This window comes from Dendropsophus ebraccatus, chromosome 3 (genome assembly GCF_027789765.1).
Source record: "Dendropsophus ebraccatus isolate aDenEbr1 chromosome 3, aDenEbr1.pat, whole genome shotgun sequence".
Taxonomy (NCBI): domain Eukaryota; kingdom Metazoa; phylum Chordata; class Amphibia; order Anura; family Hylidae; genus Dendropsophus; species Dendropsophus ebraccatus.
Genome location: NC_091456.1, coordinates 19937410 through 19950596, shown reverse-complemented (window position 1 = coordinate 19950596; position 13187 = coordinate 19937410). Strand labels below are relative to the sequence as shown.

At 41.2% G+C, this 13187-nt stretch overlaps 1 protein-coding gene across 15 annotated transcripts in view; it reads right to left on the bottom strand.

Annotated features, from left to right (window-relative positions):
* Window positions 1-13187, bottom strand: part of FBRSL1 (fibrosin like 1) — a 431893-nt gene that overhangs the window by 30179 nt on the left and 388527 nt on the right. For all 15 annotated transcript variants that reach the window (XM_069961046.1, XM_069961041.1, XM_069961052.1 and 12 more), the window contains one exon: window positions 3062-3110. In XM_069961046.1, coding sequence (XP_069817147.1) covers window positions 3062-3110 — 49 coding nt within the window. The remainder of the gene's footprint in view (window positions 1-3061; window positions 3111-13187) is intronic.

Sequence of the window (13187 nt, the reverse complement as noted above, 5' to 3'; positions counted from 1 at the left end):
ATCTACTAGGGAAGATTATGAGAATACGAGACCACTGTGAAGGATTGCAACCTGAAAACCAAGAGGAGATGAGCTACCAGTCGCTAATTAAGACCCTTGATTTGTATGGCAAGTGTCCCATACATTCTGTTCCCATGGCAACGCAGTCTCGCAGTGCACGCAGTCAAGATGGTTTAACCTCTTCACCACTAGATGTGTGGATGTCTGCTATACATACATGTCCTACATGGAAATGCATTCATTAAATCGGTTGGCTGTCTACTGTCAACTCTATGGAATACATGACCACATATTCTTCATTTTTCAGGGTACAAAGAACTAGGGATAAAATAATTTTGGTGACGTCTTAAAGACTAAAGTGTTAATGGTAGCAGATGCATGGCAGATTTGCTGTCCACTGTCAGACATTTTCTTTTAGTAAAGCCCCTATTTCATGGGTCGTTTTAGAGGAGCAAACGACCGATAATCGTTCCGTGGAATAGGGCCTTAGGGTACAAACACACACAGCATATACGCTGCTTATTTACTGCTGCGATACGCAGAAAATACGCAGCAGATAAGATCTAAATAACTGAACACAGCATCAAATCTGCACCACCAAATCTGCTGCGTATCTGCTGTGTGTGTTTGTACCCTTAAGATCAGTCTCTGTAAGGTTAAAATTACCTGCTATAGGCGGATGGTTAAGGACCTTTAATGTGGGCCGATCATTATGCAAAAAAAAAAAATATTAAATCGTAAGAATTAAAGGGTCAATCTTCTGGAGTAAACACGGCAAGGATCAAACGACGAACAAAAATTTGTTGGTATATTGTTGGTCGCATCTTTCTGACGTTCGCTGAACAAGCCCTTTAAGCAGTTTATCTGTATGTGTAAAAGGACCCTTATGTGTTATGTGGAGGGGGAGGGGGCTAAAGAATTTTCAATAAAATATCTTTCAATTGCCTCCAATAAGACATAGCCATGTCGGAACAGTGGTGTAGCCTACGGCAAGCAGGTTCCCCCAATTCTTCTACAAAAGAAAACGACAGTTTTTATCCCTTATTTCATGTATTGCTCGAATACATTAGGGATGTGGCCATATATACGGCGTGGTGATGCATGCAGGGTAATGTTTAACCGCTGCACTGTGCTGAAGTGAAGGGGGCTATCCTCTCCGGGGTATTGAAGAAATGTCCTTTCATAAGCAGAGCAAGGTTTGGCACTTCTGAAAACAACACTAATCTGAAAATCAATAAGGTTCCTGCTGCCTGGGATACTGCAGAGGGGGATTAGCATTGCTCATCATTCTCTTATTGACTAGATCTTAGAGACAAGGAGGGAGAGGGGCTGCGAGCTGCGGCTTCTTCACACTGGAGCAGTAGAGGCAGCAATACGTTTAAGCAACAAAGAGGCATAAAAGAATCGGAAACCAGAGCGCTTGTAAAATTGACTTACCATAGAGACACACACATACACCTCTCTGCACATTAGTATTCTGGCTCACTCACTGGAGATTATTATGAGTTAATACTACAGTCTCAGTAAAAACCAATGGAGACTGCAGCATTCATATGCAGTCGGCACTGGTTTCCTCATTTACTTCTATCGTTCCTTAGAGCATTTGGGGAACCTGGTAAATGATACCCTAGCGTTTGCAAAGCATTTACCAAGTGTTCACGAGCTCTGCTTTTTAACGCCTGTGTATATGAGGCCTAGCAGGCAAAGCAGTAAATATGGTTTCCATCAGTGTCGCTTGCCTGACGCTTAGCCCTATAGAAGTAGATGCTGACAGAACAATTCTAAGGCCTTATTCACATGCCCCGTAAAGTTGCCCGTAATTGGGGATCCGTAATCACTAGAGATGAGCAAACCTTGAGCATGCTCGAGTCCATCCGAACCCGATCGTTCAGCATTTGATTAGCGGGGGCTGCTGAACTTGGATAAAGCTCTAAAGTTGTCTGGAAAACATGGATACAGCCAATGACTATATCCATGTTTTCTACATAGCCTTAGGGCTGTATCCAACTTCAGCAGCCACCGCTAATCAAATGCCGAACGATCGGGTTCGGATGGACTCAAGCATGCTCGAGGTTCGCTCATCTCTAGTAATCACGTATTACCTTAGAGCACATTGATTTACATAGAGTCTGTGTTAATTTTTGAACTGTAATCTGATCCGTAAAAAAAAAAAAAAAAAAAAAAAAGGAAATGTCCTAGTGAGGATTGTGATTGCAGTACGGAAGTCTATGGGATGCGTATTTTTTACGGATGTCAAATCCACAAGATCCCCAATAACACTATGCAGCTAGTACTGTTTGCATTTTATGGAAATGCATACGGAAACAGATGCAATTGTGGATGCAAATACAGATGATTTCCCACGGATCACAGGGGAAAAAAAGGGAGGTTTGTGCACAGAAAAATGACTGAACAAGGTGTAAATAAGGACTTAAAGTCAGAACATGGAGATCACACTTTGTGGTTAAAAAGGAGTTCCCGCACCGATGGATGACTGATCATAGATATATAACATACTTTTATGTTGATGGCAATCTCACCACTATGTGATATGTATAACATAGAAAGAAATCCATCAAAATGTGTTAAGTATAGAAAAAAATGCAATCTATATGGATGTTTCCTTTACTTGGATGATCCAGGAAGTGACTGTACTCCCAATGTGGGCAGCACTGTTCCTCCCATAGGCCCCACCAGGGCTTCCCTGTTTTTCAAGATCAAACAGAATCATTTGACCCGCAGGATCAATGCCTGACCTGTCAAGGAAAGCCGATACAACACAAATACTCCTGTGTGTGGGATATTCAAGGACATGTTCAGTGCATTGCTCATAAGACCATGTATTTCCCAATAGCTGCTTCCCACGCTATTTTGTGTGTCCGCTTCAACTCAATCTTCGATGATGAACTTTATGTATAACTATCCACAATGTATATTAGTCAGGCAACATTTTAAAGAGGACATTTACTTTTTAAATGTTTCACATGCTTTATTAAAAAAAAAAAAACTACTTACTACTAAAACTACTTTACTACAGTGAATTATATAGAGATATGCTTACCTGTGGATGCAACTGGGGGGAAGAGGATCTCAGAGCCATCATTGGAGCACTAACAAAAAAAAAAGAAAAAGTGGTTACATTAAAGATCACTATTTGTATTTTCTTTTAATTCAGTTACTTTACAGCATTGGTTCTGTACTGTTCTGTACTGGTTAAATATATGGGTAAGACACAATTCTTGCTGTCATTATTATAGTTTCTTTTAAAAAAAAACACAAAAAAAAAACAAACAAGTAATCCTGTTCTGTGCAGCGGCTGTTTTATGGTTGGCCTCAAGGGCGCAACATTGAGCTATCAAACAGGAGACAATTAGCAACGGTGAAATATTAAACGGATGGGAGTTGTTTTACAACATTGTGTTACAGCTCCCCATCCACAACACAAAACACAAGGAAAACAGATACAGATGAATAATTAGATTCCGTCATAGACTTTCACGTTCAGTTCCGAGGCCGACCTTTGACAATTGAGCATTTTGAACACTATCACAAGACCAGTTATTAGGTATAAATGGCAATTCAGGTCATATATGTATCACTTAAGCTGAAAAACTTGACAATGTGTTGTAGAGGGGTTACTAGAAATGTACTTTGATAGCTAGATAGCAGGTTGACAAGGTAAGTGGGTTCTTCAGGGTTACCTACTATAAAGGGAATCTGTCACTAGGTTTATGTGGCCTTAAATGAGAGCAGCATAACCTAGTGGCAGAAATGCGGAACAGATCGGTGTATCGCTTACATCATGCTGCTCAGCCGTTCTTCTAATATGCAGGAAAATAAGATTCTTGACTCACCCTCACCCCATCCACCCAGCTGCTTATTGGCAGTTATATATTGATGCTGTGTATATAAGCAGTCAACTGCCAATCAGCAGGTGGTGGGCGGAGTTTGCCATCTCTTATGAATATCCAAGACAACGGAGCTCACGCAGATAATGGAAAGGACTAGTTATTGTTAATGTTATTCAGGAGGAGATCTCTGGATCAGCTGCACAGAACAATGTAAGTGATACATCATTCTGCTCAGCTTCTCTGTCACTAGTTTATGTTACCCTATGTTATCTAGTTTATGTTACACTTCTTTGAGCGGAGGTGCGTGAGTGCACAGGCACACAGACAGACGGGATTCCATGGCAGAGAGTTCTTCTGCAGAATTCCGCTTGATTCACTCAGTGTGAACATACTCTTACAATGAAAAGTATTTATGTCACATTTTTGCCCAGAAACAGTGCCACCCAGTGCATTGGGCTGAACTGCAATACAGTCATTGTGAGCCTCTGCTTTTGAAGAAAAAAAAAAATAGAAATCTAAAAGCATAGGTCAAACTTGCCAGTGGTGGCAGAAAGCTCCTGATCATGTCAGATATGAAAAGCAATGCTAGGAATGGTCCGGATCTAGTGCTGGGCCGCAGGCGCTGTCAATCACGTTTCCCTGAAGACTGTGGTCATTAATTTGCTCTTCAGGGTTTGGCTTCAATCAGCTGAAGTCAATAAGTAAACAGCAGCAACAACTGAGTACCAGACAGGACTTGGCAAAGGCGAGAAACTTCCCAGCACAGTCTTGGCAAAGTCTATTTATCGGGGCAGTCATGGAATACAGAGTGAAAAACAGGCACGGGAGCAGGAGATGATGTAGCCGATACGATATTTGGTAATACAATGTTAGATAAGCTTGTTAGCTGTGGAAGCTTTGCATTCAAAGTCTTTCTTTTGGAAGATATAGCATTTAAGATACTCAGAGGTTACATTTATATGAAGTATGCTAAACACCTCTATATGCTTCCATTAATAAAAAAAACAAAACAATGCATCCTTTTGGCTTTTCTGTATGTGTATATATTTATGTTATGAAATAGAGTAGAAGACTGCACTATTTACATAAGCAGGACCTTGCAAAAAATGTACTGATTAAACGGATCCTATACTAGCCATAGGGTAAAGGAAGCCAACAAAATCCCATATGGTCCGTTCATACAACAGAATCTGCGTGGATAACCTCCAGTGAATTCCGTGCACGCTCCCGCTTGAACATCTGTCCGTCCCATAGGTTTCATTCTATACATGTCAATTCTTTTTTCGGCGGACGGCGGAATCTCCCTGAATTGAATGGTTTCCTATTGGACAACTAGATCTTCAAGTGGTAGCGCAGAGGGGCGAGTGCACGGAATCCACTGGAGGTTATCCGCGCCGATTCTGTAGTGTGAACGGGCCCATATCGTATATAAAGACCCAGCACCTAATCTACTACTCTAAATTCATTACCTAGTGAATGCATTTTGAAAAAGTACACACGGATCAGAAGGAAAACAATGCCCCCTTTACAACCAACGTTTGCTTGTGCTACACTAGTATTTCTTTTTCCTAGTTCATCTGTTCTCACTCAGATATAATATGGATCCATACACTGCAATGTAAGCCTACGATGGATGCCATTTCTAGGTTTATATCATGCTCATGTCATACTCAACATCCTTATGTACCAACAAAATGCAGAAGGCAGAACAAACAGACACGGCCTCTTAAATTATGGGGGGGGGGGCTTCGGACAGATTTTGCTGCGACATTGTAACATTTTATAAAGTTCCTGCAAATAGGCATTTAAAATAACAAAAAACTAAAACAAAAAATTTCCGGTCTAAAAGGCAATAAAGCACTATAAGGATTCCAATCATTTACATAGTACAGAAATGAAGATTCTTCTTAGCTACAAGCACCAATTAATATTACTGCTCAGACGTCTCTGGTGACCCTATGACATATAGCAGCTGTCACATTCTATCATGGCTGTCTGTCCCCTGCCTGTACAGATTAACACCCTAACCATGCCACATGGGAGCTGATTAATCGCAGGGAGGGGGAGGCTTTATATACAGAACACTAAGTGTGGACACAACTCAACATAAAAAAAAAAAAAGCAAAAAACGGTGACAAAGAATATAAAGGATAAAGATATACCAATGAATAGCAGACAGTATATTGTGGGTTCTACATAAAGTGCCTATAGTACAAACCATCTACTATAAACTGTGAGCTTTACTTTAAATGGAACATAAGGATATTTTTCTGATCGTTCTGTCCCTGGATACTCAATAAAAGGCGTTTTGGATGCAAAGATGATCAGAGTTGGAAGGAAATGTGCAGGATCCATTACAGAAGGGTCCAAATCCAGCACTGGCCCTTTTCCCATAGCTTATCCTAAGTTCAGTTTAAGCCCTGACATCTTTCCAGCTCTTGCCCTCTGTATTTATATGCATAAGATTATCCCTTTCTTCCTTCTGCAAAATGTCACCAATTTAGTTTAGCCTGGAGGCCTATTGAAAGTTTTACCTCTAATTCGGGGAAAGGCATTTTTCAAGCTGTTACCACTTAACTGTACTGATACAGTCACTCGGGAGACTCAATATTGTTTACACATCCTGCTCAGTGGAATAAAGTAGTGTTGCCAGAACTCTGCCTGAGCTGTGAAGGAGACGTTTGCTCTCTGTTTTATGAGATTTCCTCAATTTGTGGCTGTCTCAACGGTCGTAAAAACAGCTGTAAATCAAAAGAGCTCCACAAAATTGCAATAACAAGCATAGAACTGTGCTGCGTGGAGCATAACTGCAGGCAGCAGGAGGTGGAAGGCACTGGCTGATTTAATACCAGGTGCGAGAAATACTTGGCAGTGCTGGCCGAGGTGCAGTGTTAGTGATGGATGCCCATGGAGGAATCCTTGCCAGCTAGAAAAGGATGGGGCCTTGTCTTAGCATCTAAAACACCATGTCTCCCCCCCCCTCCCTCCCACCACCCTGTCACAGTAAGGTCTTGTTTCAGCAGCCCGTGTAAGAGCGAGCCTCAGACAAATAACTGAGAAAGTCATAACACTGTTTAAGGCATTAGCAGGAACGGTGCACCGTGCATCAGAACACGATTATTCATTGGAGCAGCTCTCTTGGCCTCAGACCCAATGGCTTTAGCAGATTTCCATCCATGTGGCTTTGGGATTCTGTTAAAGATAATGATCCACATATGCTGAAATGGGATCCAGGCAAATCATCCTCCGTTATTACCTTGCAGCTTCCTTCTACATATCTACATTATTCCATAAATCATTTACGAGATAATACCATGAAGTTCTCTAAGGACTTGTGCTGCGTATACACAATAAAGTCCAAATCCACCAGGTTCAGCTGCCAATCTTAAAAGGAGAAGTCCGGCGAATATTCTTATTAAAGTATTGTATGGCCCCCCAAAAGTTATACAAATCAACAATATACACTTATTACGGGAAATGCTTATAAAGTGCTTTTTTCCCTGCATTTACTACTGCATCAAGGCTTCACTTCCTGGATAACATGGTGATGTCACTTCCTGGATAACATGGTGATGTCACTTCCTGGATAACATGGCGATGTCACAGCTGTGTGGGCTGTGGCTGCTGGAGAGGTTGATGGCAGAGGGATGCTCAGTGTCCCTCCAGTGCCCCCTTGCCATTATCCTCTCCAGCAGCCACAGCCCGCACAGCTGTGACATCGCCATGTTATCCAGGAAGTGACATCGCCATGTTATCCAGGAAGTGACATCACCATGTTATCCAGGAAGTGACATCACCATGTTATCCAGGAAGTGACATCACCATGTTATCCAGGAAGTGAAGCCTTGATGCAGTAGTAAGTGCAGAGGGAAAAAAGCACTTTATAAGCATTTCCCGTAATAAGTGTATATTGGTGATTTGTATAACTTTTGGGGGGCAATATAATAAATAAAAAATGTAGCCAGACTTCTCCTTTAACCCCTAGACGACCCTGGACGTAGGGTTACGTCATGGAAGTCTGTCCCCAGACGACCCATGACGTAACCTTACGTCCTGGGTGTTTTTCCCGCTATGAAGGGCCGGCTGCCCTAGGAGGTGGGGGCCGGCTGCAATCAGCAGCCGGGACCTCACCGGTAATGACACGCTGCAGCGATCGCGCTGCCGCATGTCATTAACTCCTTAAACGCCGCGATCGCGGCGTTTAAGTGTAAGTGACAGGGGGAGTCCCCTGTCACTTACCGATCGGGACCCCCGCGTCCCCATCGTTGAAACGGACTGCCGGAGGTCTCTTACCTGCCCCTGTGCGGTCCGATCGTCGATCTGCTGCACTGAGCCTGCACAGGCAGGCTCAATGAGCAGATCGCCGATAACACTGATCAATGCTATGCCTATGGCATAGCAATGATCAGTGTAAAAATCAAAGTACTGTATGTAAAAGTCCCCCAAAGGGACTTCAAAAGTGTAAAAAAAAAAAAAGTTCAAAACACTATTACACTACCCCAAACCCCTCCCCCAATAAAAGTCTAAATCACCCCCCTTTCCCATTATATAAATAAAACATATAAAAATGAATAAATAGATAAACATATAATATACCGTAGCGTGCGTAATTGTCCGATCTATTAAAATATAACAAGCGTCATTGCGACCGGTAAACGGCGTACACGAAAAGAGGGGAAAAAGTGCGATTACCGATTTTATGTTACATTATATATTTAAAAAAATCAATAAAAAGTGATCAAAACGTCCGATCTTCACAAATATGGTATTAATAAAAACTAGAGATCATGGTGGAAAAAATGACACCCCATACAGCCCCGTAGGTGAAAAAATAAAACCATTATAAGCGTCACAATAGGGCCATTATATTAATATTTAATTGCCAAAAAAAAGGATTTCATAAAAAAAATACATATATAACATTAGAGAATCTGTGTAATCTGTATATAGTTGTGTTCGGACTGACCTATAGAATAATAGTGTCATGTCGCTGTTACCATATAGTGCATTACGTAGACACAGGAACCCCCCAAACGTTACCATATTGCATTCTTATTTACGATTTCACCTATTTATATCTTCATAAATAATATATTTGGAATTCCATCATACATGTTATGGTAAAATGAATGACGCCATTACACAGTACAACTATTCCTGTAAAAAACAAGCACTTACATGGCTTGTAGATAGAAAACTGAGAGTGCTAGAGCTCTTAGAAGGGGAGGAGGGAAAAACGAAAGCACTAAGATCAAAATTTGCGCGGTCCACTGGGTCATTTTGGGCCTGGTCCTCAAAGGGTTAAAACAAATGGGGGCTGCCTAAAAAAGCCCCCTGATGCCTTCTGCCCAATATTTTGTCTTTCTTCCCTACACAACAAGACTTCTATCATCTCCCTTTGTACGTAATGTGAGGACACTAGACAAGCGGCTAAACAGAGGTTTCTTTGGAAAACTGCCACCTGTAAGCAAGGGCTACGTCAAGACTTACGAACTGCGGTGATGCTTGAACAGCCTTAATGTTCCCATATAAAAGGAAAAATATAAAGACAACTGCAAAGAAAGGGAGTGCCACCTGAAAATAACATGTTGGCTGCCAGTGGGACCCAGGAGCGGAGGCACGGGGAATGCGTAAGTTTACTTTGTTTACTATTTCCCCGCATCCCCCTGCCTTCCTCTCTATTTTGAATTTCACAGGACTTCTCCTTTAAGGATAGTAATACATATGTCAGCACAGAAATGCTTTTGTGATAAAAATAAAAAATAAAATATTGAACTGTATTATATGAGAGATTGTACTAGAAGCGATTCCATAATATCCTCATCACAATCCCTCCCAGAAAGGCTATGGAGAATGTTTCATACTTTGTGCTTTCCCTGCATTAACTATCAGCGTTAGGGCTGGTCATCTGGCAGGGATTTTATAGCGCCCACCATGTAAGAGTCCGTTCCACTCAGGAAAATCTGTCTGGATTTCTGATCAGGAAATCCAGATTCCTGATGGTTTTCTAAATGTGAATTGTGATTACTGTCAGGAAATCCTGATGGTTTCCTGCAAACTTTCTGATCAGGATTTCCTAAAAACTGACAGACAAGTGAAGGGGGCCTAAAGAAGTATTTATAAGAGCTTAAAATGGTTATGCAGCACTATAAAAAACATGCCACTTTCTTCAAGAGACAGCGCCACTCGCCTCCAGTTCTGGTGTGGTTTCCAATTAAAGAGGAACTATCAGTAGGTTAGATGACTTTAACCTACTGATAGCCCCTTATAGCGCCCGGGACACTGAGGAGGAAGATATGTGTGTTACCCTTCTCCCCTGCTGGCACCGAGGAGTAAGGGTAACACACACACACACACACACACACACACACCTTTCTCCTCATTGTCCCGGTATGAGGCTATCAGCAGGTTAGATTTGCCTAACCTGCTGATAGTTACCCTTTAAGATCCATTCACTTCAATGGAACGGAGTTAAAAAACAAACAAACAACCCAAACTGAAGACAAAGAGTGGGGCTGTCTCTGTAGAAAAGATGCCCATGTTTTTGTAGTGCTGGATAACCCCTTTAAAACGGCTATTTGGGCAATTCCATAATAAATAAATCTTAAAGTGGCTTCATCCAGACGGTTTCTCTTTAGCACATGCAGAAAAATAACATTTGTTAAAGGCCACAGAACTGGGGTATGAAGCATGCAGCGTGCCTGGAAGCAGTTGGCATTTCTCAGTCTGTAGACTTGTTTAATACAGATGGCTCAGTTCCCCCTTGTTGTGCTCGCTACTTTCCCTTGCAGGAAGTGATTTCACATCAGTGTGGGTGTCTATGCCAATGCACCTGTGACAATAGAGCTCTGGCCTGCAGGCGGCTTCAGCACCGCACGCTGCCAGGTTGCATGCTACTTGTTTTGGATCCGTGCTCCCTAGTTTAGGTCACACATGACTGACAGAGGGGTAAGAGCACTCAGCCACTGTAAAGTCAATTACAACTAATATGCAAAATTGCTGTCATATGAGCAAGTGATGTACAACCGAAAATTACATATGGTTGTTGGAGTTTCCATTGATATGGCTGAAAATAGCTTCCATAAGCCTCATCTAAGCATTATGAAGGCTAGTATAGTCAACTTAAAGAAATTCAGGACAAATAAAAAGAACACTGAAACTCAACTATTTTAAACCAGATAATTTAAAGGGGTTTTCGTAGCACTGGATAACCCCTTTAAGCAAGCTCATCTGCCAGCAATACCTATGCTTTACATGTTACGGATCTGCACAAATTATGCTCCCATAGACTTCTAGGACATGTCCTATTTTTCTGCGTTAAGGACTGCGGTTCCGTAAATCAACAGTGTGAATAGCCCAAATGAAATCAGTGTGCCCTAAATTTGTCCGTAATTGCGGATCTGCAATTACGGATTAATTTACAGACTGTGAATGAGGCCTTCTCTATTGGTGTGTACATGCAGCAATTACAGTCCACACTAGGATATGTTTTTTTTTTTTTTTTTGCAGCACGGATGTGCACAATTACAGACATGTGAATAGGCATATAGAAACATGTAAAACATTTTTTCGGTAATGGAAGACCATTACGGACAAATTTCGCAGGCATCTGAATAGGGCCTACAGCCTTAAATTTTTGGCTAACTACACAGCCATGTCAGCACCGGCTTGAGGAAACAGAACCGTATATTCCACAATCCAAGTGCGGTCTGTATTTTCAGAGCTCAAACAAGCACATCATAAAAGCTGGAAAACACCTTAAAGGGGTTATCCAGCGCTACAAAAACATGGCCACTTTGCCCCCTCTCTTGTCTCCAGTTCAGGTGTGGTTTGCAATTAAGCTCCATTTACTTCAATGGAACTGAGTTTGAAACCCCACCCAATCTGGAGACAAGAAAGGGGGGAAAAGTGGCCATGTTCTTGTAGTGCTGGATAAACCCTTTAAAAACTTTGCTAATCTGTACACAAACAAGATGCAAGCCATTTAACAGCTCTGTGCGGTAAGTAGACATGTGACTGACAGTATTATTTCATATACACATGATTTCATACTCTGAAGTGCCCCAGTTGTACCATGCTAGCAAGAGGTGAGTAATTTATGGACATACAAAAAGCAGCATAAAGATATAGCTAGTGCTCAGGTAACTTTGCCAGTATACTGATACACCAGACATTTCAGGCTTCGAACAACACAGGAATTGGAGGATTGCTCTCTGGATAGCGTGTGCATAGGATAACTTGTACTGACCCCATGAATATAGGTATTTATCTACTTAAGAAGTTTCAGATTTGGACTAAACAGAATCAGCATTAAAATTAATTAAATATTTTTTTTTTGTTATTGTAACTTTTTTGTGCTAGTAAATAAGTCTAGTCATTAATATAAGATATTATTATTGTTGGCCTAAAAGTATGAGTTAGCCCTTCACACATCTAGTTTGTCTGGTAGTTCTAACCTACATAAGTATATGGATGAAACAGTTTCTGATACTGACAGGTAAGCAATCATTTATTTGAAGGTAATTGCATCTCTATGGCCAGCTTAAAGGGGGAAAAAACAACAACAACTTCTGTCAGCTGAACCTGACGCTGGTGTCCGCCAGTATAAAGTGTATAGGGCTCTCCTGAGACTCCACCGACAGATGATGTTGGTAGAGACAGAGGTTGAGCGTGATGGAAAACCATTGTCAAACCCCTTTGTTCTTGAAAGCTGCAGCTAACCGTTCCCCATAGACAACATAGGAGGGCTAAACTTGTTTATAGGTCGGATGGGAGAGAACAGCTGACAGCTACTAAAGGTGTATTACATGGCCTGATGAGCAGGGTAAAGGCCCTAATAACACGAGACGATTACACTGGCCAACAAATTTTCAAACGTTGTTTGGGTCAGAAATAAAATTATCCATTTAATGATTTTTTTTGTGCTGAATTCAAATATCAAAAGGTAAAATGTTAATTGTCTCTAGTTTCTATGATATGGAAGAGTTCTCATGTTACTGTTTGTGAATTGTATAGAATACAGTATAATAGCCAACATATTTATTACTTCTGCAATCATAAGGAAGCAAGTTTACTGTTCACAAACTTTTGAAATATATTTATAGGAAACTTAGTTCTATCTGAAATCAACTACAATTTACAGGCATATCTAAGAATATTTACAAATTAATTATGTTTATTGAACTCTGGAATCTAGGTCCTTATTCAATGGCTTGTGCATTTACACATGTCTTTTGTATTCATACATGGGATTGTCTCTGATAACTGTCCAACAGCAATCTGCAAGCATTGATGGGTTCCATTTACCCCGATACCTTAGGCTAGGTTCACACTGTG